General features: G+C 44.6%; 1 protein-coding gene across 10 annotated transcripts in view; it reads right to left on the bottom strand.

Annotated features, from left to right (window-relative positions):
- The window catches only part of RYR2 (ryanodine receptor 2), a 383,349-nt gene that overhangs the window by 181,270 nt on the left and 180,427 nt on the right, over positions 1–21,652 (bottom strand). For 7 of the 10 annotated variants that reach the window (XM_066617218.1, XM_066617226.1, XM_066617235.1 and 4 more), the window contains 2 exons: positions 12,380–12,475; positions 626–773 (listed from right to left, as the gene is read on the bottom strand). In XM_066617218.1, the coding sequence (XP_066473315.1) occupies positions 626–773; positions 12,380–12,475 (244 nt within the window). The remainder of the gene's footprint in view (positions 1–625; positions 774–12,379; positions 12,476–21,652) is intronic. The other 3 variants (XM_066617258.1, XM_066617266.1, XM_066617285.1) reach the window with 1 other exon arrangement.

Here is a 21,652-nt window from a genome sequence, read left to right as displayed (position 1 = left end):
AACTGCAAATGACTCAATGTGTTGGATTTCTAACTCTTTGATTCCTCCTTCCAGTCGACTCACTATTGCCTCATGCAACAGCTCAATGTGCATTAAGTGGAATATTTTCTGTATTTATTTACACAGATCCATACTTTATGCGGAATATACTGCTATTCTAAATACATTTTTGAATATATGGTGACTTTCCATTCTTATTCTACATTTATTAATACAAATTTGTGTCTAAAGTAAATTAGTCATGACTAAGCACTACTGAAATCAATTAGACAAGTTAGGGCATAATCCTAAGTGCACCTTGGGCAGGTGCAAGTCCCATGCGCCAGCCCAGGAGGGTCGCAAACATGCTGCAGGACGCAGCTTGAGCTCTGTTGACGCAGCTGCATCAGTAAGGATTGTTTAATTAGAACTGGGGTTTTAGTAACATCTGTAAATATAAAAATGGATAAGTTTTCTGCACTTTTTAAGGAATGGGGAATTATGCACATATATGCAAAGATCCAAACTACGTGTGAGGGAACAAAATGAAAAATCCTGTTGTAGATTTTGCATGTTCTTGTTTTTATGTTATTTATATTTATGTTATTTGTTTCAATTGCTTATTTAAAAAGCAAGAGCTGAATACCATGGTCTTGGTCAGGAGCCTCAAGGTTATAACCATAGCCAATGAGGGTACGAACAGCCTCTCTGAGACTATCTTTGTTTGATTTCTTAGTGCGATCATCCAGAAGCGCATAGGGGACAAGGCGAGGATTTCTGCGGTTCTTCACATCCTGTAAAATGGTAAGAACGTGAATTATCCAGTTATAAAGGACCAATTTTCACAGATTTTAACATATTGTTGCAGGAACTCAAACAACACTAGAGCTAGTTTACAAATAGTTATAGAAAACATGAAATAGGAAATATGCAGTTAATTGTTTCCAGAAGGAACTGATGCATTTTGGGGATTGTTAAGGAGTTTCATCTTCAGAAAACTACATTATACAAATCTATATCCAGAGAGAGATAGAGAGAGAGAGAGAGCTGAACAGCTGAAGATTTTCTTTCTTATATTCAATCCAATTGTCTAAAATAATACATTCCTATAAGAATGAACTGAAGTGGATGCTTTTAATATTGTGACATAGAAAATCATGAATGAATCAAAGCATACAATATTAAACAGAGCAATTAACTGCTATAATATACAATCAATAGTATAGTACATCTGTAAAAATTCCAAATATACAATAAATATGGTTTTGCATATGCACACGATTATGTATATGAGTACACCTTCATATACAATAGCAGATATCTGAACAGAAAAGACACGTGTCTGACACATGTATCAAACACAGCAGGTGTACACATATATAACTTGAAGGTTTTTTACTTCAATATATGCTCAAATTGCATCCAGAAAGACGGGCAGCCCAATCCTAACTAAACTCCTGTGCTGCAATGCAATGGTGCCGGAGCAGCCTCTGCTGCATCCACTGTGGGAAGAGAGGCTGCTGGAGATCACACAGAGGTAAGGGGACATTTGTCCCCTTAAAGACCCATAAAGGCTGCTGGGGCTATTTGGACTTGCACTAGCATAATGGCTGGTGCAAGTCTGAACAGCCCATGTTGGCAAACCAGGCTGGGGAAGGGGGCTAGGACAGGGCAGTAGCCACTGCTGACATCCCTGCCCCCTCCCAGGCCCAATCTGCTCCCTCCCCACCCTCTCTCCACCTGTCACACCCCCTCCCTGCCTCCAATCCACCTTCCCCTGCCCCTTCGCAAAATGTCAATCTGCTCTGGTGGGTGCAGGCCTTCTACTGGCACCGGCAGGCTGGTGCAGGACTTAGCAACGGTGCCATGTTTGTCTGTGCCGCTGCAACATGCCTTATGGCATGTTGACAACAGTACACACACTCCTCCCACCGGCACATGCCGGGATATGATTATGCTGTTAATCACTTGGAAGCTCTTGAAGGGGAGAGCAATGATGTCCTGTACTTCTCTCACACATTCTAAGAACTGCATGAGTAAGGCAGCATTTCTTGCTGTTCTGTGTGCAGTTGCACAAGAACTTGAAGAAGACATTACCCAAGAATGAACTTAACATTTGATGCTTACCAGTGATGTGATGCAAAAACCATTGTGCAGTGCAATATGAAAACGTCTATGCCATGTGTTGCACACATGCAAAGTGAGGATTCCATTCAGATTTTGTGCACGACAACTCTGTACTTATGCGTGCACAAGCCTCATGCAAATTAAAGGAAAACTTGGAATATAACCTGATACTTATAACATTTTGTACACTAATATATGTACTCAAGAACAAAAATTTCTCATGAGAACCAAACCTTGTTTAGAGTAACAGTAGCAGACAACCTAGCACCTATTACCCAAGCCTAAAACCACCAGAACTATTATAATTTAGATTACTATTTGATATTTGTAGTGGTATCAACAATCTAGAGCAGGAGTGCCCAAACTCTGGCCCATGGTCCATTTGTGGCCTTCAGGGACCCTGAATCCAGCCCAAAGGGAGCCCCCAGTCTCCAACAAGCCTCTTACCTGCCAGAGTCTTGCTGGAGCCTGTGCCAGCCTGATGAAAGCTGTGGGCCAAATTTTCTCTCCACTGCTTGCTGCTTCATATCTGTGAAATAGCAGCAGCAGCAAAGGAAGGGCCGGTTTTGCTTTGCGCAATGTATTTTATAGGTCTTGAGCTGAAGGTCATGAGACCTTCAGGTTTCCACAGCTGCCACTGTGGGCTGTCTGGGTCTGCCTGCATGCTTGCCACCCTTAACCCTAGCTAAGGAGAAGAGAATGGTGAGTCTCTCCAGTCTCAAAGCACATCTCTGATTGTCTCCTGATTCGCATTATTTTAACCACCCCATCGTCCCATGTGCATCATTGCCTCTGAACAATTTGCGTTTCCATGTGATTTATTTCTGTGCAAGAGGTGTGTGGTCAGGAGTTATGTTAACCCCGCTCTTTTCAGGCTTGGTCTGTATGTTTGGTAAAAGTGCATCCCTGATTGCCCCATGTGCATCACTGCCTCAGTAAAATTCATTTATTCTTATAAGTTTCATCTCTAATACATTCATTTATGTAAATTTATTCAAATTTTAAATGTAAATTAATTTTTCCCCAGTCACTCATACAGCGGCAGAGAAATGATGTGGCCCTCCTGCCAAAAAGTTTGGGCACCCCTGATCTAGAGCAGGAGTGTCCAAACTTTTTGGCAGGAGGGCCACATCATCTCTCTGATACTGTGTTGAGAGCCAGGGAAAAAAAGAAATAATTTACATTTAAAAAATTGAATAAATTTACATAAATTTACATGAATTAATATATTAGAGATGGAACTTGTATGAATGAATGAAGGTCTCGTGTTTTCCTCATTGATGTATGTTTGGTCCCAGGGACCACAAGAGAATGCTGTAAGCTTTCAGTAAACCTGAACACTGCAAGGTATTTATTTTTGCTCATCTTTGTTATTGCTGGGGAAGTTCTCAATGGAGCGAGTTTCACTATGACAACATATGAGAAACTGAACAGGGCTCTGGAAAGTAATATACCACAAGTTTCAAGGACAAAGTTACACTATGCAAAAAATGCCTTCATCCTAAATAGTGGGTTTATTTTAAAAAACAAAAAAACCACCCTATTGCCTCAAGCAAGCTAATTATTGTGTCACATGATGCATGGGAGTCATCAATTAGCCAGAGAAAGGAAATTGCTGTTCTCTCAATCTCTAAATGGTGGTGAATTGGACTCGAGCCCCAATAAAATTCTAGTCATGCTTTGTTGGGTGAGATTAGTAATTGAAAAGAGAAATGAATGTGCACTCTTACTGCATCACATACAACCAGCAAGTCATGTAACCAATAAGGAGGCATTGTGTTGCCAATCCTTTCAGCTCTCCAGGAGCGGAATTATTTCAGTTGTTTGGTGGTGGTTTTTGGTTTTTACAGTGTCCATTGTTTAAAAATTATTAATACAGTTGACTAATACAGTTTTAAATTTAATAAGTGCTAGAGTGTTTAAATTAAATACGTGAAACCAATACATAAGTGTTTTTAGCTTTTATTTTGTCATGTTCTACATTTTTCTTGAATGTCCTACATTTTGGGTTGTCTTGTCTTCTTTCACGGTTAGGATGTCTGGTCACCCTGTGAATGCCAGGTCAGTGCATAATAAATCCTGCCTAGTCCAGGATTTAATCCAAGATGAGGGCACTGACCTGGCGTCTATCACGGAGACCTGGCTAGATGAGATAGAAGGCGTAGGCCTATCCCAGATATGTCTACCAGATTTCCAGGTACTGCAGCAGCCACGACTACAGGGGTGGGGAGGTTGGGTTGTGATGGTCTATCATGATACCATCCAACTTACCAGATACCCTGTCCAGTGGTCCATGGAGTTTGAGTGCTTTTATGTCATGCTGAAGGGGCAAGACAGAATAAGGATTCTATTGGTGTACTGCCTGCCATGCTGCCCATCAGTCTTCCTGTCTGAGCTGACCAGGGTGATCTCGAGCATGGTGTTGCTCTGGACTATTAGTGCTGAGGGACTTCAACGTCCATGCCGAGGCCCCTAGGACAGCTGCAGCTCAGGACTTCATGGCCGCCATGGCAACCATAGGTCTGTCTCAGAGAATACCTCAGAGAATATGCCCTGACACACGTTGGATCTGGTGTATACTGCTGGGCAGGTTGATGGTGATCTGTGGAAGCGATTAAGATCACTCTTTTGTCATGATCATTTCCTGGTAGGATTTTGGCTTATCACAGCCTCTTGCCTCTGCAATGGCGGGGGATCGCATTGTATGGTCTGCCCCCAAAGGCTGATGGATCTGGATGGATTCCTGAGGGTTCTGAGGGACTCTCCTGTTGTCAGAGCTGGCGACTCACCCAGCATCCTGGTTGATCTCTGAAACGGGGTGATGACCAAGGCCCTGGATAAGATCGTTCCTGAGAGGCCTCTGCCCAACCAGAGAGTAAGAGCGGCTCCTTTGTTTTCTGGGGATCTGAGGATAATGAAGCGGCGGGGCAAACATCTAGTGCGACAGTGGTGGAAGACTTGTACAGAGTCTGACCACACACAGGCTAAAGCTCATCTCAGAGTCTATTCTGTGTAGGTGGCGGCAGCTAAGAGGTCATACTTCTCTGCTGCCATCGCGTCCATGGAGAATTGTCCAGCTAAGCTCTTCCATGTGGACTGTGGCCTACTCCATCTGGCCACCTACTGATGGGGAGGAGCACACAGAGGCTTGCTGTGACAAATTTGCTAAGCACTTTGAGGATAAAGTCAATCAGATTTGGCACAACTTGGATGCCACTTTAGGAGTATCTAGTGATGATCCTGAGAAATCTGTCTATCCTATCTTGTGGGATTCTTTTTGGCTTGTAGAACTTGAGTATGTGGGCAGGATTATCTGGAGTGAGGCCATCTTCTTGCTGGCTCAACCTTTGTGTAGAGTGGCTAATTAGATCTGCCCAGGGAGGGCTGGCCAAGGAATGGGGAGGTTGGTGAATTCTTCTCTGAGGGAAGGGGTGTTGCCGACAACTTTGAAGCAGGTGGTGGTTCACCTCCTCCTGAAGAATACCTCCCTGGATCTTACTAATTGGAACAACTTCCTTCCAGTTTCAAATATTCCATTTTTGGGCAAAGTGATTGAGCGAGTGGTGGCATCCCAGCTCCAGAGGGCTCTGCAGAAAGCTGATTATTTAGATCTACTCCACTCTCGCTTCAGGCCAGGGTTTGGGACAGAGACTGCCTTGGTCATCTTGGTGGATGACCTGCATCAGGTAATGAACAGGGGGAGTGTGTCCCTGTTAGTACTGCTGGACCTCTCAGTGGCCTTCAACACCATTGAACATGGTGTCTTTCTGAGTCAGTTGGCTGAGAAAGGGCTGGGAGGCACTGCTCTGCAGTGGTTCCACTCTTTCCTGGCAGACAGAAGGTTGTGCTGGGGGATGCTTGCTCGACATCTTAGTTGAGGGGTGCCACAAGGCTCCATTCTGTCCCCTATGCTGTTCAACAGCTACATGAAGCCAATGGCAGAGGTCATCTGGAGGTTTGGGGTGAAGTGCCATCAATATGCTGATGACACCCAGCTCTTTCCCTTCTCCTGGTTCCAAGGAGACAGTCAAAGTCCTGGATCATTGCCTGCAGAAGCTGAATGTGGACAAACACGCTGAAATTAAATCCTGATAAGACAGAGGTTCTCCTGGTCCAGAAGTCTAAGACTCAGGTATTGGACTATCGTCCTGCTCTGAACAGGGCTGCACTTCCTCTGAAGGAGTAGGTCCGCAGCTTGGGATGCTCCTGGATCTGCAGCTGCTCCTGGATTTCCAGGTGGCGGCTGTAGCCAGGGGAGTCTTTGCTCAACTTTGGCTGATTCGCCAGCTGCGACCATACCTGGGTCACTCAGATCTGGCCACAGTGACCCACATACCCTAATGCAGTGGTTCTCGAACTTTTCTGGCTCGCGCCTCCCCTGCTCCTTGTGGCCACTGGCCACGGCTCCCCATTACAACATCTCACCTCAGTTACCCCCAAAATGGGGGGGGACAGACTTATAATTACAGGTGTTATACACTAAAAACAAAAAAAACAGCTGCCAGCACTCTCAGGCTGCCAGCACTCAGCACTCTGAGGCTGCAATCCTAATCAAACTTACCTGAGAGTAAGCCCCATTGAACAAAATAGGACTTACTTCTGAGTCGACCTGGTTAGGATCGTGCCCTGAGTTTGTTAGCAGCATACCTGGAGGGTTTGGGAAAGGGAGGGGGAAGTGATGAATTTGCTTGGGAAGGGGAAGACTTTGTTTTGTGTGTATCTGCTAATTGCAAACTGATGCAAATTGAAACCTAGAGACTGTTTGGCTGCAATCTTAACCTCACTTTCCTGGAAGTAAGTCCCACTGAACACAATAGGACTTAATTCTGAGTAGACCTAGCTAGGATTGTGCCTTTTGTCTTACAATTGCAGCCAACAGAGTACCCCACCCCCCAAGGAGGCAGGAGGAAAAAGGGGATGGCTGAAAAGGAATTGGGATTTTTATTTTTAATCAATTTTTGGAGACAAAGCCAACAAGAGTGGCTTTTTTTCTTTTTTTGAAGGGGGAGGAAAAAGAGAAAGGTGAAGATCCTTGGTTAAGCTGACACAGACCCCAAGCCTATGTAGGTCTGCTCAGAAGTAAGTTCCATTTGACTCAATGGGGCTTACTCCCAGGAAAGTGTGGAAAGGATTGCAGCCACACAGAGCAAGATTACAACTCACCCCAAAGTAGATGGGGGCTGCTCACACACATACACCCCAGCAGATGCAGATGCCACTCCATTCCCCCCAGGCAAGACGGAGGAATGCAGGTTGGGGCATTTGGACACACACTCCCCCCACTAAGAACAGACTGGCTCCCTCCTTCGCTGAGCTGCTCTTCCCTCCCAATTTGAAGCCTGCCAGGACCACGCCCTCTGCTGATGAGATGCAGCACCTCCGCACTCTCCTCCTCACCTCCAACCCTGACCAATCCCAGGATACCTAGGGCGAGGGGCACACTGGGAAATGTAGTCCTTGGGGCAAGGTTGAACATGGGGGTTGAACATGGAGAGAGCTCATGATGAGAACATGATGAGATGCAGCACCTCTGCCTGCCCAGCCAGCCTTCTCTCCCACCATGTTTCACATTGCCCCACCCACCTCTTTCTCAGCCTTGGAAAGCAGCAAGTCAGGAGGCAGCACCTGCAGCTGAGCTGAGCAGAGCAAAGCAGAGCAGCTGTGGCCACCTCTCTCTCCAGATGCCTCACTATGCCCATCGGCTAGCCACGCCTCCCTAGGGAAGCGGGACGCACAGGTTGAATACCTCAGCCCTAGTGACATCCAGATTTGATTACTGCAACACACTCTTACCGGGGCTGCCTCTGAAGATGGTCCAGAAACTGAAATTAGTGCAGAACGTGGCTGCCCATGTGATTTCTGGGGCTTGTTGGTTTGACTCAGTTGGGCTGCTGCTTCAGCAACTACACTGGCTGCCAGTTTGTTTCTGGGCTCAATTCAAAGTGCTAGTTTTGACTTTTAAAGCCCTATTCGGCTTGGATCCAGTGTATATGAGGAACTGACTCCTTCCATACAATCCAGCCCATCCTCTCAGGTCATCAGAGGGGACCCTTCTAACTGTGCCACCAACAGCAGAAGTGAGGGGGATTGCGGCAAGAAATAGGGCCTTCCTGGCAGTGGCACCCCATCTGTGGAATTCCCTCCCCCTGGAATTGAGAACAGCTCCCTCTTTAGAGTCCTTTCCGTGGGGGTCTTAAGAACTTTTTATTCAGCCTTTTTATGCTGACATACTGAACTGCATTTTTTAATGAACGGATTTTAATCGGGATCCGAGTTTTATTGTTTTAAATGCCTTATTATATATATATATATATATATATATATATATATATATATATATATATATATATATATATATAATAAATTGTCAAAAGCCTTTCATATGACACCAGTCCTGAGGAATTCAAACAAATTCAGACAAATAAACTGCTCAAGGAGAAGACTCAGTTGCAAAATTCAGATTGTACATGAATGAATTTTTTGCCCTCAAAAGACTATCAACATTTATACTACAAACTAATGCGTTTTTTTGCACAACTTTAGTATCACTTGTATGCTCTTTGACTTATAAGGCTTCCTTTTTCATATATCTTGGAAGCACAAAAAATATGTGGTACTGTATACTGCTCCTCATACTTAATATTTGATTTTTAAATAAAATATTATTTGTACCATATAGCACCAGTAGGTCCTTTGGTAGGACATGTAGAAAAATAAAGAACCAAAATCACAGGAAGAGATTCTTTTTCAGCACCAGTGGTTAAGTATTTAACAGCGCAATCCTATCTTGCGCAAGATAGGGCTCCGAAGTGGCTCAGCCGAAGGTAAGGGGAAACTCTTCCCCTTACCCCTGGGTAAGCCACTGCAGCCCCTTTGGGTCTCCTCAGACTTGCACCACCTCCTGAGGTGGCACAAGTCCGAGGCGAGCATAGCTGCTTGAAGCCGCTCCATGCTGCTCGAGTATGGAGGCTAGGATCCAATTTAACAGCTGGATCCCAGCCCTGCCTCCCACTCCCCACCCATCCATGGGACCACCCTCCCCCTGCCCCAGAACTCCTCCCTCCTGCTTCCTCCCCGCCAACGCAAGTTCAGCCAACGCAAGGCTTGCTCCCTATGTCAGTGCGGAGGCTGAATTCAGCCTCCGTGAGCCGGCTCACCTCTGCACAATGGCCCAGCTGACTCTCAAGGAGGCGCAAACATGCCTTGTGGCATGTTTGCAACCCTTCTGGGCCGGTGCAAGTGACTTGCGCCAGCCCAAGTGTAAGTATGGATTGCACCCTAAGTATTTCCATAGAGCAGTTTTGTTAGTGTATTGCAACAGAAAAATAAAGAATCTTGTACCACCTTCAAGACTAACAAATTTAATGTAACATAAGCTTTCATGGACTACAGTTCAGTTCATCAGATAAATGCAGCGTTATTCCAAGAGCCAACCTACACATGACATTAAACCCTATATTGATAGATGGGCTTAAACAGGAAATGCACGATACAGGTAGTGCCTCAGTATCCACAAGGGATCTGTTCCCAAACACACACACACCCCCAGATACCGAAAACAGTGGATAATGAAATCTGTGGTTGCTGTGCCTTTAAACCCTTTGAAGGCAACTAGAGCTGTGCTCCAGTCGCCTCCAGGGGGCTTTCTGAAGCTTGCAGAAGCCGTGCACATCTGCTCACAGGCTCTGCGGGCTTCAGAATGGCCCTGATGCGCAAAAACACAACTTCCAGTTAGTTGCATTTTTCTGTGCTCTGGGCCCATTCTGAAGCTCAGAGGACATAGGTGGGCAGGCAGGAACGGCTTCTGCAGGCTTCAGAAAACCCTCTGGATGCGACTGGTGCACAGTTCTGGTCACCATTGGAAGGTTCAGGTTGGGCCGAGTCTGGCTCAACACAGGTCCAAGGCACCCACATTGGGAGAGTTCTATGGATGGAAAATCAGCTGATAAGTAGGCTCAACCTGTATCTTGAAAATCCAACATCTCAGTACAATTTGGTAAGCTATTATCCAGACACTGGGGACCACATGCTCATTTGAGTGTAGTCAAGCACTAATGGCAAGTCATTAGGCCAAGATACCCCAGAATAGCAATATCCTTAACAATGCATGCCTGCACAAGGTTATTGAAATTATAGCTTTTATTATGTGACATGAAGGGGCTAAGTGCATAGTTGGAAGGTCAAGAACCCCTTCCCAGGAAAGGCAGCTGTGGCAGAGCAAGCTATTGTTTGTGTCAGGAGGACACTCACTATAGATTCTTCATAGATTAAATCACTCTGGCTAACTTAAAGCTTGTTCACTACACACACCTGCTTCTGATACCTGCCTGGGGGTTTTCCTATCAAGTTTAGTGTCACTTTCTTTGCAGGATTCTAAAGGAAGTGCTGAACTGCCATAATCAATACTTGCTTGTAAGTATACTTTTACAAATTTTATTCCAGCGTGTTTCAACAGAATCTTCCCAATGTTACATTAAAAATGTGGTAACAAATTATAAAGATTTTATGTGCTTAAAATGAAACTAACAACCCAATCCTATGGGCCAGCTGTGCCACCAGAACAGCAGCTGCAAAATGTGACCTGCCGTTCTGAGCAGCCAAGTAAGTGGCCACGGTAGTTTTGCTCCAGAAAAATCCCAGTGCCAGGGAGTGAGTAGTGGGCGGAATGGGAAAGGGAGGGGGAGAAACAGATGGAGAACAGGCTAGGGGTATGTGCGTTGAGGTGAGGCCAGAAAGGGGGTCGTATTGGCAGCTGCAGCTCCACCATTATCATATCCCTCTTCCCAGCCTCATTCCACCTACCCATGTCCACCTGGTTAAATCGCTGGTGCAGATCCCAGAAGGCCCATCAGGGCAGCAGAGGCTTACCCACGGATTAGGGAACAAAAGTTTCCTTACCTGGAGAATACCTCTGAGATTGCCCCTGCCCCCTGTAAGATGCACACTTCACTGGCACAGCTGCATCGGCAGGGGGTTTGGATAAGATAAGATTGGGCTGTAAATAAAATTTCTATTTAAGAGACTGAATAAATTGCATTTGCATGAGAAAAGAGCAGAAAATGTGGAGGATACACAGAATCCTGAGGCTCAGTTCTGATTTCTAAAGCTGAATTTCAGCATTAAGTGCGAACTGGTCTTAGGTTGCAATCCTATACAGATGTCCCTAGGAGCAAGCCCCATTGAACACAATGTGACTAAGGGCCCGATCCAGACCTGTGCATGCTGCCTCAATGCCAAATGCACATGACCAAACATAAGACATGTTTGCGAGCCCTAACTGTGGGCCCAGCACTGGAGCTAGCCCAGCACAAGCTCATGCTGGACCAGCTCTGGTGCTGGGCTTGTGTTCCACTGCCAAGAAGTCAACCACACCGCCTGGCTGCAGAAAAGTAAGTGGGGGTGTGGGGGGAGTAGGGGATGAAGTGTTCCTGGGTGGGGGGAGGCGGGGGGAGGCAGGCAGTGGGAGCAGAGGAGGCATGGCGGGGGAAAGAGCAGGGCAGGGGGAGGGCGGCACTGGTAAAGCTTGGCTTCACTGGATCCTGAGCCCCATGTCAGACCATGCGGCCAGACACAGAAGTCTCAGATTATGCGCTGGCTCCAGAGCCAACACAGAATCAAGTAACCCCACTGCAGGGTTACTTCCCTTACGCAGGGGAAAGTGACAAAAGTCCCCTTCCCACAAGGAGCCACCGTGGGCTGCCTGGTTGTACATAGGATACTGCGGCAGCCATTTTTGGCGCCAATGCAGTCCAGCACACTAGGCAGCTCAGGACTGGGCTGTTACATCATAGGCATTCCTAGGATTGTAACGTTAGGCAGGTGTACATTTTCAGAACTTGTTTGTTTACAAAGATTTGGAATACAAGTGGATTTTAAAATGACAAGTGAAGCTAAAGAAAGCATAACAAGTTAAACAAGTTAAAGTTTAAACAAGTTAAAGTGAAAGGTCAATTATTTGAACTCAGGTTCTGTTATTTGTCATGGATGTTTTTGTTTCTACCAAGATCTCTCTGACATTAAAGTGTTAAAAACCATCTAACTCTCCCCTAAGTATCATTTCTTCAATTCAGACTCCTTGGAATTGGAAGCTTGTTCCATATGATAGTTTGTTCTTCACTATGTAAAGAAGCAAATACGAGGAAAAAACTTGAAGAGACATATCCTCTCATAAAGGGACACTGTCAAGTATTTTCATTAAGTTCATAATTTATTTTTTCTTTACCAATGTAAACCAATGCACCTTAAGAAGCTGTGCCTTACTTAAAACACTTACTTGTTTGTGATCCCTGTCATCAATGATGTCAGCATAGTCCTGTGAAGAAGGCATACTAAATAACGTGTAGTCCTCCTGCTGGCTGGCTGGCTGGCTCTGCAGCAGCAGAATAAAAATACTGTGTACAGTCATGCATAAACAGTGGCTATTGCTCCTGAAAGTTTTCTTGGGAAGCAGTGGTGGATTCCAGAGAAGAAAATAAGCACATTCTGAAGGGATTTCCCCAACAGCCTAGCAATAAAAGTGGGTAATAATTGGGACATAAACTACTTGACAGTATCCCTTTAATTTTATTGGTTTTAAAGACAGAGAAGGAATGGTAAAAAAAGGATTTAAAATAATTCACCATCAAATGGGATCATGTGTGCATCATACAGTAGCTTCCATGGCTGATTAAAGCTGGAACTGAACATTATGAGCAACACTGAGCTGCCATCACTCCATGATTGCCCCCCTCCATGTCTTATTTAACTTGTTGGACATAACAACACTATGCTATGTGTTGCCACAATCCTGCTTGATATCAGTCTGTGTGACAATGTCACATAACATGTGTAAAACCAGACGTTATCAGGATGATGAAAAATGAGATATGGAGAAGCGGCAACTTGGCAAGCCCAGCTCTGTTGAGATGTCTAACTCTAACCCAAGTACCATTGAAAAAGGTCTTCAAACCTGACTCCTTAGAGTTGAAAGCTTATATCAGGGGGAAGTGGTTTCTATATAACGAGCTGCACCTCAAGCTATCACTTTACACAGTACTGTAACATCTCACAGTAATAATCTAAAGATGACAAATGCAACCAGTGATATATTCCAGTTGGAAAGCTAAGCAGAAGCACTATTAGGACTATAGATGTCAACTGAAGGCAAACAATGTAATGTGTGTGCAAAAACTAGATGAGAAGCAGCTGGGGGGCGTTCTGGTGCGTGCATATTTTTCAATTGCATTTTGCACAACTTTTTATGATACTTTCAGATATTTTGTTGGCAATTTACCTACACTTGCTTTCCTACCCTAAGGTTAATATCTCATTGCATGTGAGTAAGCTCCACTGAACTCATTAGAACTATGAAATAAGATGAATATTAGAAGCCAATTTATGACTAATACTGTAAAAAAGAAATTATTATAAAGCTCTTCATCAGGAAAGTTAGGGCGCAATCCTAACCCCTTATGTCAGTGCTTTCCAGCACTGACATAAGGGCAATGCAGCTCTGAGGTAAGGGAACAAACGACTTTGAGGAGGCCTCCGTGAGTGACACCCAACTGCAGGATGCAGCACATGTCCCATTGGCACCACTATGCCAGTGCTGGAATGCACTGACATAAGGGGTTAGGATTGCACCCTCAGTGTATGCAGTTCTAGAGAATCTGGATGCAGTTAGCAACGGAAAGAATAATTGGATTTGAACATGCCTGAAAGAAGTGGAAAGTAGTTATCTGACCTGTTGGGGCTACTAAATGAAACCTGAATAACTTGTCCAGTATTCTACAAAGAAGGCAGCTTGGCATATTAAAACAAAATACAAGGACTTAAAAATGAAAAGCATTTAAAGTTAGCTGAGCATAACTCCAGACAAGCCCTTCATCAGCCCATGAATAACAGCAGGTACATCACAATCAATTTGTCAAGTGCTACACCACCATCAGACCAGACTAGGGTGGCCTGTCTGGGTTGTAGTGATGTAAATGCAGCCAAGCACAGGTGTTCTTGTAAACTGTGAAGTCTGAGTGCCTAATATACTATAGCTCCAGCAATTGCTGCGCCAGGGAGCAATCAGCAACCGTTAAGGAATTGGAGACCTAAATCTCCAACTTGGAGAGGTCCCAGCTTGGTGGTAGAGCTTCTTTCGGGGAGGCATTAGGTGGCTTTTTTGTTAAAAATACAAAAGGTATGTGGAAGAAGGAGCTTGGGTGACTTACTTTACTGATACTTCATTAAGCAACGCACTTGTTTAATTGATATCTTTGCCCTCTGAGAGCCCAATCCTGTGCTCGGCCATAAGGCACGTTTGCCAGCCTCACTGCTGGGCTCCCACTGGTGCTAGCCCAGCACCGCCTGGTGCTGGGGAAGGGGAGGAGGCGTTCTCAGGAAGGGGGAGGCTGGCAGGGGGCAGAGAGAGGGCAGGGAGGAGGCATGACAGGGAAGTGTTATGTGGGGAGGGGGGTGGGCTGGAGGCGTGCCTGGGGGAGGGACGGGAGGCAGGTCCATGAAGCTCCGCTCCGCAGGATCCAAGGCACTCATGTAGGGCTGCGCGCCCTACACAAGTGCCTTTACCTTACCGCCGATGTTTTGGTAAAGTGAGTAGCCCCACTGTGGGACTGCTTACCTTACTTGGGAGATGGGGAGATGACGAAAGTCCCCATCTCCCAAGGCACCTCCCGCGGTAGCCTGGGAGGCAAAGGATCTGGCGGCAGCCCTTCTCAGAGCCGCCGAGTCTGGGTGCCCCAGGCAGCTCAGGATTGGGCTGTAATGGAGATGCCAGTTAACCAAGTTTGCTGCTTAACTAAGCACTGGATAACACAGCTTTTACTGTATAACAAATTAATTTCAGACAACACTTATGTATGAATGTATGTACACATTCATTCATTCATTCTTTCATTCATACTTACTTGGACATTAAGCCCAGTGATTCCACTAAATTTATTGGCATGCTTAGGATTGTAGCCCTAGATATCCCTCTGTTGGCAACCTTCAGTCTCGAAAGACTATGGTATCGAGCTCTGAAAGCCCTAGATATAACGCTGCTTATGTGGAATGATTTCTCTTTGTCAATAAGCAAAAGGTGTTAGGGAAAGAATTTCCAGGTTGTAGAACTGAAATCGATGCTGAAAAATTCTCTTCTTTTTTCTTATTTAAGGAACAAGGAAGAAATCCAAATTCTATTCACTGTCCAAACTTCATTCTATAGATTTTATTGAATACAGTTGTGTCACAGTCCAAGGTCTCTCTGACTAATCATCTATACTATGGGTTCACTGGCCAAGCACCCCTAGTGAGTCAGAAATGAATGTTTCCAATTTGGTCTTGTGGATCCTACTATCTCTCCTTAACACTTCAGGAGAGAGTAGGGTACAGTTCCTAGACAAAAAGCTGCATACTGAGGTCAAGTTCAAGTGCACATTCACCGGACTGGCCAAACACACCAAATAGGTAAGCATACAAGTCCTCAGGGTGAACTGTAATCCAGTAGATGTCACCACCCTTTATAACAGCCAGTCCATCAGCTAAGGGCTAGCTCTCCAGCTCTTGTTGGCACTGAGCTTCCCAAACTCCAAGAAGCCACAAGATTCTGGTTTGTTCCAGTAGCAGATGGACAGCCCCATCCTATGCTGCCAGGAATACGGGGCTGCCACAACGCCAAAAATAGCTGCTGCTTTATCTTGAGTGCTGACCGGGCAGCACCTGTGGCACCTTGGGAGAAGGGGACTTTCACCCCTTTCCCCAGGTAAGGCGAGTAGCCCTGCAATGGGGCTACTCTATTCTACAGCAACCCTTAGTCACTGTAGAATCAAGAACCTCCGTGTTGGGTGGTGGACCCGACATGGAAGCTCAGGATCCAGTGGAGGCTCAGACTCTGCTCTACCAGTCTAATTTCCTTCTTCCCTGCTCACTCCACCCAACATGTCTCCTCCCTACCTCCTCCCCACACCACCACCTACCTCTCCACCACCCGGCAGTCCACATGACTGCTGAGCGGTGGACCACCAGTGATCCACGGGTGCTAGGGTCTCGCAAATGTGCTTTACAGCACGTTTGCAACAGTGCCCGCACTGTGTAGGATTGGGCCCTGAGTGGCCTAGGCCAGACTTAGATAAGCCAAGTTCCTTTGTACTTACACAGACACAAGCTTTTTATTTACAGAACGGAATTAAGATTACATGTTACTTTGAAAGAAATTCAGGTATTTCAGAGAATAAATACGTTACACAATGCTAAAACAATAAAGCTCCTAAGCTTACTTGTTCCTAACACGAACCTGAATCTTTCCAACTTATAAGAATAAGCACAGGGTAGCTCTTCTACCTGTTGTACCGACACCAAACTTTTCTGAGTGGTGAAGACCAGAAGTGATTGTGAGGAGCTCCAGAAGGATCTCTCCAGACTGGCAGAATGGGCAGCAAAATGGCAGATGCATTTCAATGTCAGTAAGTGTAAAGTCTTGCACATTGGGGCAAAAAATCAAAACTTCACATATAGGCTAATGGGTTCTGAGCTGTCTGTGACAGATCAGGAGAGAGATCTTGGGGTGGTGGTGGACAGGTCAATGAAAGTGTCAACCCAATGTGCGGCAGCAGTGAAGAAGGCCAATTCTATGCTTGGGATCATTAGGAACGGTATTGAGAACAAAACGGCTAGTATTATAATGCCGTTGTACAAATCTACGGTAAGGCCACACCTGGAGTATTGTGTCCAGTTCTGGTCGCCGCATCTCAAAAAGGACATAGTGGAAATGGAAAAGGTGCAAAAGAGAGCGACTAAGATGATTACTGGGCTGGGGCACCTTCCTTATGAGGAAAGGCTACGGCATTTGGGCCTCTTCAGCCTAGAAAAGAGACACCTGAGGGGAGACATGATTGAGACATACAAAATTATGCATGGGAAGGATAAAGTTGATAGAGAGATGCTCTTTACACTCTCACAGAACAACAGAACCAGGGGACAGCCACTAAAATTGAGTGTTGGGAGAGTTAGGACAGACAAAATAAAATATTTCTTTACTCGGCATGTGGTCAGTCTGTGGAACTACTTGCCACAGGATGTGGTGACAGCATCTGGCCTGGATGCCTTTAAATGGGGATTGGACAAGTTTCTGGAGGAAAAATCCATTACGGGGTACAAGCCATGATGTGTATGTGCAACCTCCTGATTTTAGAAATGGGCTATGTCAGATGCAAGGGAGGGCACCAGGATGCAGGTCTTTTGTTATCTGGTGTGCTCCCTGGGGCATCTGGTGGGCCGCTGTGAGATACAGGAAGCTGAACTAGATGGGCCTATGTCTTGATCCAGTGGGGCTGTTCTTATGTTCTTATATTCTTATGTTCTTATGTACCATGGCTGATATGAACAGACATACAGGTCCAGCCTATTTATACACGGATTTTTTATTCACAGATTTGACTCAACACGAATGGCCCCTGCAAATGAGAAGGAATGTGCTGATCCCTGGAGAAGGGGAAAAATACAACTCTTTAAAATCAGTTTTAAAAACTGAACAGTCCTTTAACAACAGCCTCCTTAATGAGAGAGAGAGAGAGAGAGGACAGCAGGCTAACAATCCATCAGTCCTCCTCTCTCCTTCGGACCTCTCCCTTCCCCCAGCAAGTGAAAGAAAGGGATCATTTTGCATTGGTGAAGGGAGGGGCTGAGTGAAGTGCTGATGGATTGTCTTCTTAATGACTCATATCTTAGAGTCAAAAGGTCAGCAAGGCTGGTTTTCAAACACTGGAGCAAAGAAACTTTGTTTTTTAAATTGATTTGCTATAGTGCGGTTTTTTATGAGTGCTTGGAACCCATGAGTGCTTGGAACCCATGAAATAATTAGTCTCAACCTGTATATGATGAATGGCAAAGAGCAGCTCACCCCCTCCTAACTACAGGGTTTTAATAACTTAAACTTGGCTCTTAGCCAACCAGAGAGTCATATCTGCCAAAAATGATCTGGAAATGACTTTATGGAAAATGAGCCCATCTCCTGAATGGTCACTCTTTCTGACCCCTCCCAATTAGAGAATCATTATTGCAGACAATTCCCAATTAGAGAGACCTTGAGGATCCAGCACATTATCAGACCTCTCACCAGTCAAAGTGAGATTCAAGATAAGGAGCTCAGTCCACCAACAAGCTCTGTTCCCACAGCTGCTGCAAAATGGCTACACGCTTACATGATGAAGTCATTCCAAAGTCAAGTTATTTTGAACCTGTTCTTTACAAAGTGCATTTTGTAGATCAGGGGTGCCCAAACCCTGGTCCGGGGGCCACTTGTGGCCCTCAGGGACTCCCAGTCCGGCCCACAGGGAGCTCCCAGCTCCAATGAGCCTCTGGCCCTCCAGAGATTTGCTGGAGCCCATGCTGGCCCGACACAACTGCTCTCAGCGTGAGGGTGACTGTTCGACCTCTCCTATGAGCTATGTGACAAGGGCTGCTTGCTGTTTAACATCTGTGATGCAGTAGCAGCAGCGAAGAAAACACCTGCCTTGTTTTGTGCAAGGTCTTTTATAGGCCTTGAGCTACTGGAAGGCCTTCATTCGTTCATATAAGTTCCATATCTAATATATTCATTTATATAAATTTATTCAAATTTTATTCCCGGCCCCCACTACAGAGTCAGAGAGATGATGTGGCCCTCCTGTCAAAAAGTCTGGACAGCCCTGTTGTAGATGAAGAAAACAGTACAAAAAATTCCACATTTGAAGTTTTTTAAAAAGTTCCTGGTAAACTTCAACTGAGAGCTTGTAAATTTCTTAAACTGCCATTAATAGTTTGATATGCACAAAGCTACTAAAATTTCAGAAAAATCAGAAGAGCTCTGGAACTAAAGGTATAAGATATTTGCAGGTTTCACTGCTGAGTGAGGAACAACTTATGTGGACATGCAAGAGAGCTTTCTCAGTTATGACTACTAACAGAATTCCCTCTCATATGAGATACAACTGACCCATTCTCCAGCAGTGTTTTGAAGAAGGCCAAATACAGAAGGCTATATCTGCAGGGGTTCTGTTTCGATACTGGCCAACGTTGCCCCCCCCACCCTCAAGAGGTGAGGGGAGCTCTGCTCCCCTTGCCTCCAGAGGGTTGTCTGAGCCTAGCTGAGGCCACACAATTCCATCCACAGCCTCTGCCAGGATCAGACTGAGCATTAGAACAAAAAAAATTACTTCTGGTGTTTCGGGGAAAAAAAAACCAAAAGTGATGTTTTTAATGCCTTATTAAGCATTGGGAGGCCCGGGGAAGCCCTGAGGTTTTACAAAATTTAAAAAAACAAAAACAGAAGTGACATTTTTCATTCTAAGACTCGGTCTGAGCCCAGCACACAGACGGACGTGCACAGCCTCTGCTGGGCTTAGAGGACCCTCGGGAGGTGAGGGGAGCAGAACTCTCCTCGCCTCCAGAGGGGGCGCACACTGGGGGTGCCCCTGGACCCGATCCACAGATAAGTGAATCCGTAGATATGGGGCCCCCTGTGGTTTTATTTTAGTAGGCTTCTCTAACCATTTGATTTCTGATTGCTTCCTGTTTACCTTTTTCCTCCGTGTTTTTGCTGCTATTTTGTTTTTAACTTTTTGTAGAAAAAAAATGGATGTTGATTGTGAATCACCCTGAATCCAGCAGAAGAAAGGTAGGCTAAAAATCTTTGTGATAAATAAGTAGTACAATAATTGTTCTATAAGATGCATACCGCTCTGTATCAAAACATGCATTCAGTCAGTTAAATGGGAACCGTGATCAATGTGACACAGATGGAAAATGTACTTCTGAATGCAGATCTGCATACACATCAGCCATGCACACAGAAGACTACTTCTGCTCAATGATCTCCTTGCTGGACTAAAGTGTATATATTTCTAGTAGTTCCAATAGGTATTATAACCAAGTAAAACAACAATACACAATAAAAAAACCTAGAAATTGTAAGCCCTTTGGGAGAAGGATCTGCCTTTTTTCACTCTCTATAAAGCAGTATGTACATTTATGGCACTTTATAAATAAATAATAAATACACAGTATGAAGCAGTATGAGTAAATCAATACGAAGCAACAAAATATGACACATGAAAACAGTTCACTAAGATATAATTATTTTAAAAATGAAACTATGGGTACATATTACTTTCTATTAACATACTATGAAAGCAGAACAGAATTCATGATGCACATCCTAGATTCCAAATAAAAAGCTGATGATTGTGCTACAGCAAAAACAACCCACCCACCCCCGCAAAATAAAACCATGTTTATTTTGTAGGTCTTATATTACTGCAAAAAGCTTGATTATATTTTGAAAATGACTTTTCCAGCACATTGTAGTGATTCTATTGCAAAGGTCACATTTCTCAAAACTAAATTTGCCTACTGTGAAATGCTACTGTACCTTTTGGCAGGATTGAAGATGTTTTCGTTTTACACTAATTACAGTAGTTTCCTACAGTAGTCATATTTCCCACTGATTTTGTAGTTTGAGCTGTCCTTGAAGGTCTACAGCTATTTGGGGAGTGCCTTTGCTTTTTGTGAGGGAGATTAGATTTATAATAATAATCCACCATGTTCTATTTTCCCCCTGTATAACCCACACATACATATATAGAATAGACACCATTCCTTGGGATTCAGATTCATGCCATCCATGATGGTAGCAGTAACATATCTTCAAATGTGGGTCTGCCCCATCACATCTTAAAAAGGAGGGGGATGTGAACTAAAGGTCCTCTCCACCCATTGTTGTCGATTCCCGCCAGGCATAATTGGGACATACCAATTCTGAAGACACAGGTCTGCTCCCATCAAGTGTAGTTTGGGTCTGAATGTTACTTTGAAGGTAATTTACATTTCACTTTAAAGGTAATTTACTTAACCAGTCAAAGGAAGACAGTGACAATATTTCATAGTTTGCTTTTACTGCAACTAAAGATTGCATGGAAAAGATAAAGTGGATAGAGAGATGCTCTTTACACTCTCACATAACACCAGAACCAGGGGACAGCCACTAAAATTGAGTGTTGGGAGAGTTAGGACAGACAAAAGAAAATATTTATTTACTCAACGTGTGGTCGGTCTGTGGAACTCCTTTTCACAGGATGTGGTGATGGCATCTGGCCTGGACGCCTTTAAAAGGGGATTGGACAAGTTTCTGGAGGAAAAATCCATTACAGGTTACAAGCCATGATGTGTATGTGCAACCTCCTGATTTTAGAAATGGGCTATGTCAGAAGGCCAGATGCAAGGGAGGGCACCAAAATGAGTTCTCTTGTTATCCGGTGTGCTCCCTGGGGTATTTGGTGGGCTGCTGTGAGATACAGGAAGCTGGACTAGATGGGCCTATGGCCTGATCCAGTGGGGCTGTTCTTATGCTCTTATGTCACTGTCTCCTTTGACTGGTTAGGTAAATTACCTTTAAAGTAAGCGACATAAGGTCTAATATCCCTGCGCCAGGTAAAATATCTAATTCCCAATTCAAAATAATAGTACTTCTCATTCATGGGAATTCTAAGAGTTAATCTCTTGGAGACTGAACATATACACACAATATCTTTAGGTTTCTTTAAGT

The sequence above is a fragment of the Tiliqua scincoides genome, chromosome 1, assembly GCF_035046505.1.
Source record: "Tiliqua scincoides isolate rTilSci1 chromosome 1, rTilSci1.hap2, whole genome shotgun sequence".
NCBI classification, from domain to species: domain Eukaryota; kingdom Metazoa; phylum Chordata; class Lepidosauria; order Squamata; family Scincidae; genus Tiliqua; species Tiliqua scincoides.
The sequence above is the reverse complement of the archived record's forward strand: the minus strand, read 5'-3'. Positions and strand labels throughout refer to the sequence as shown.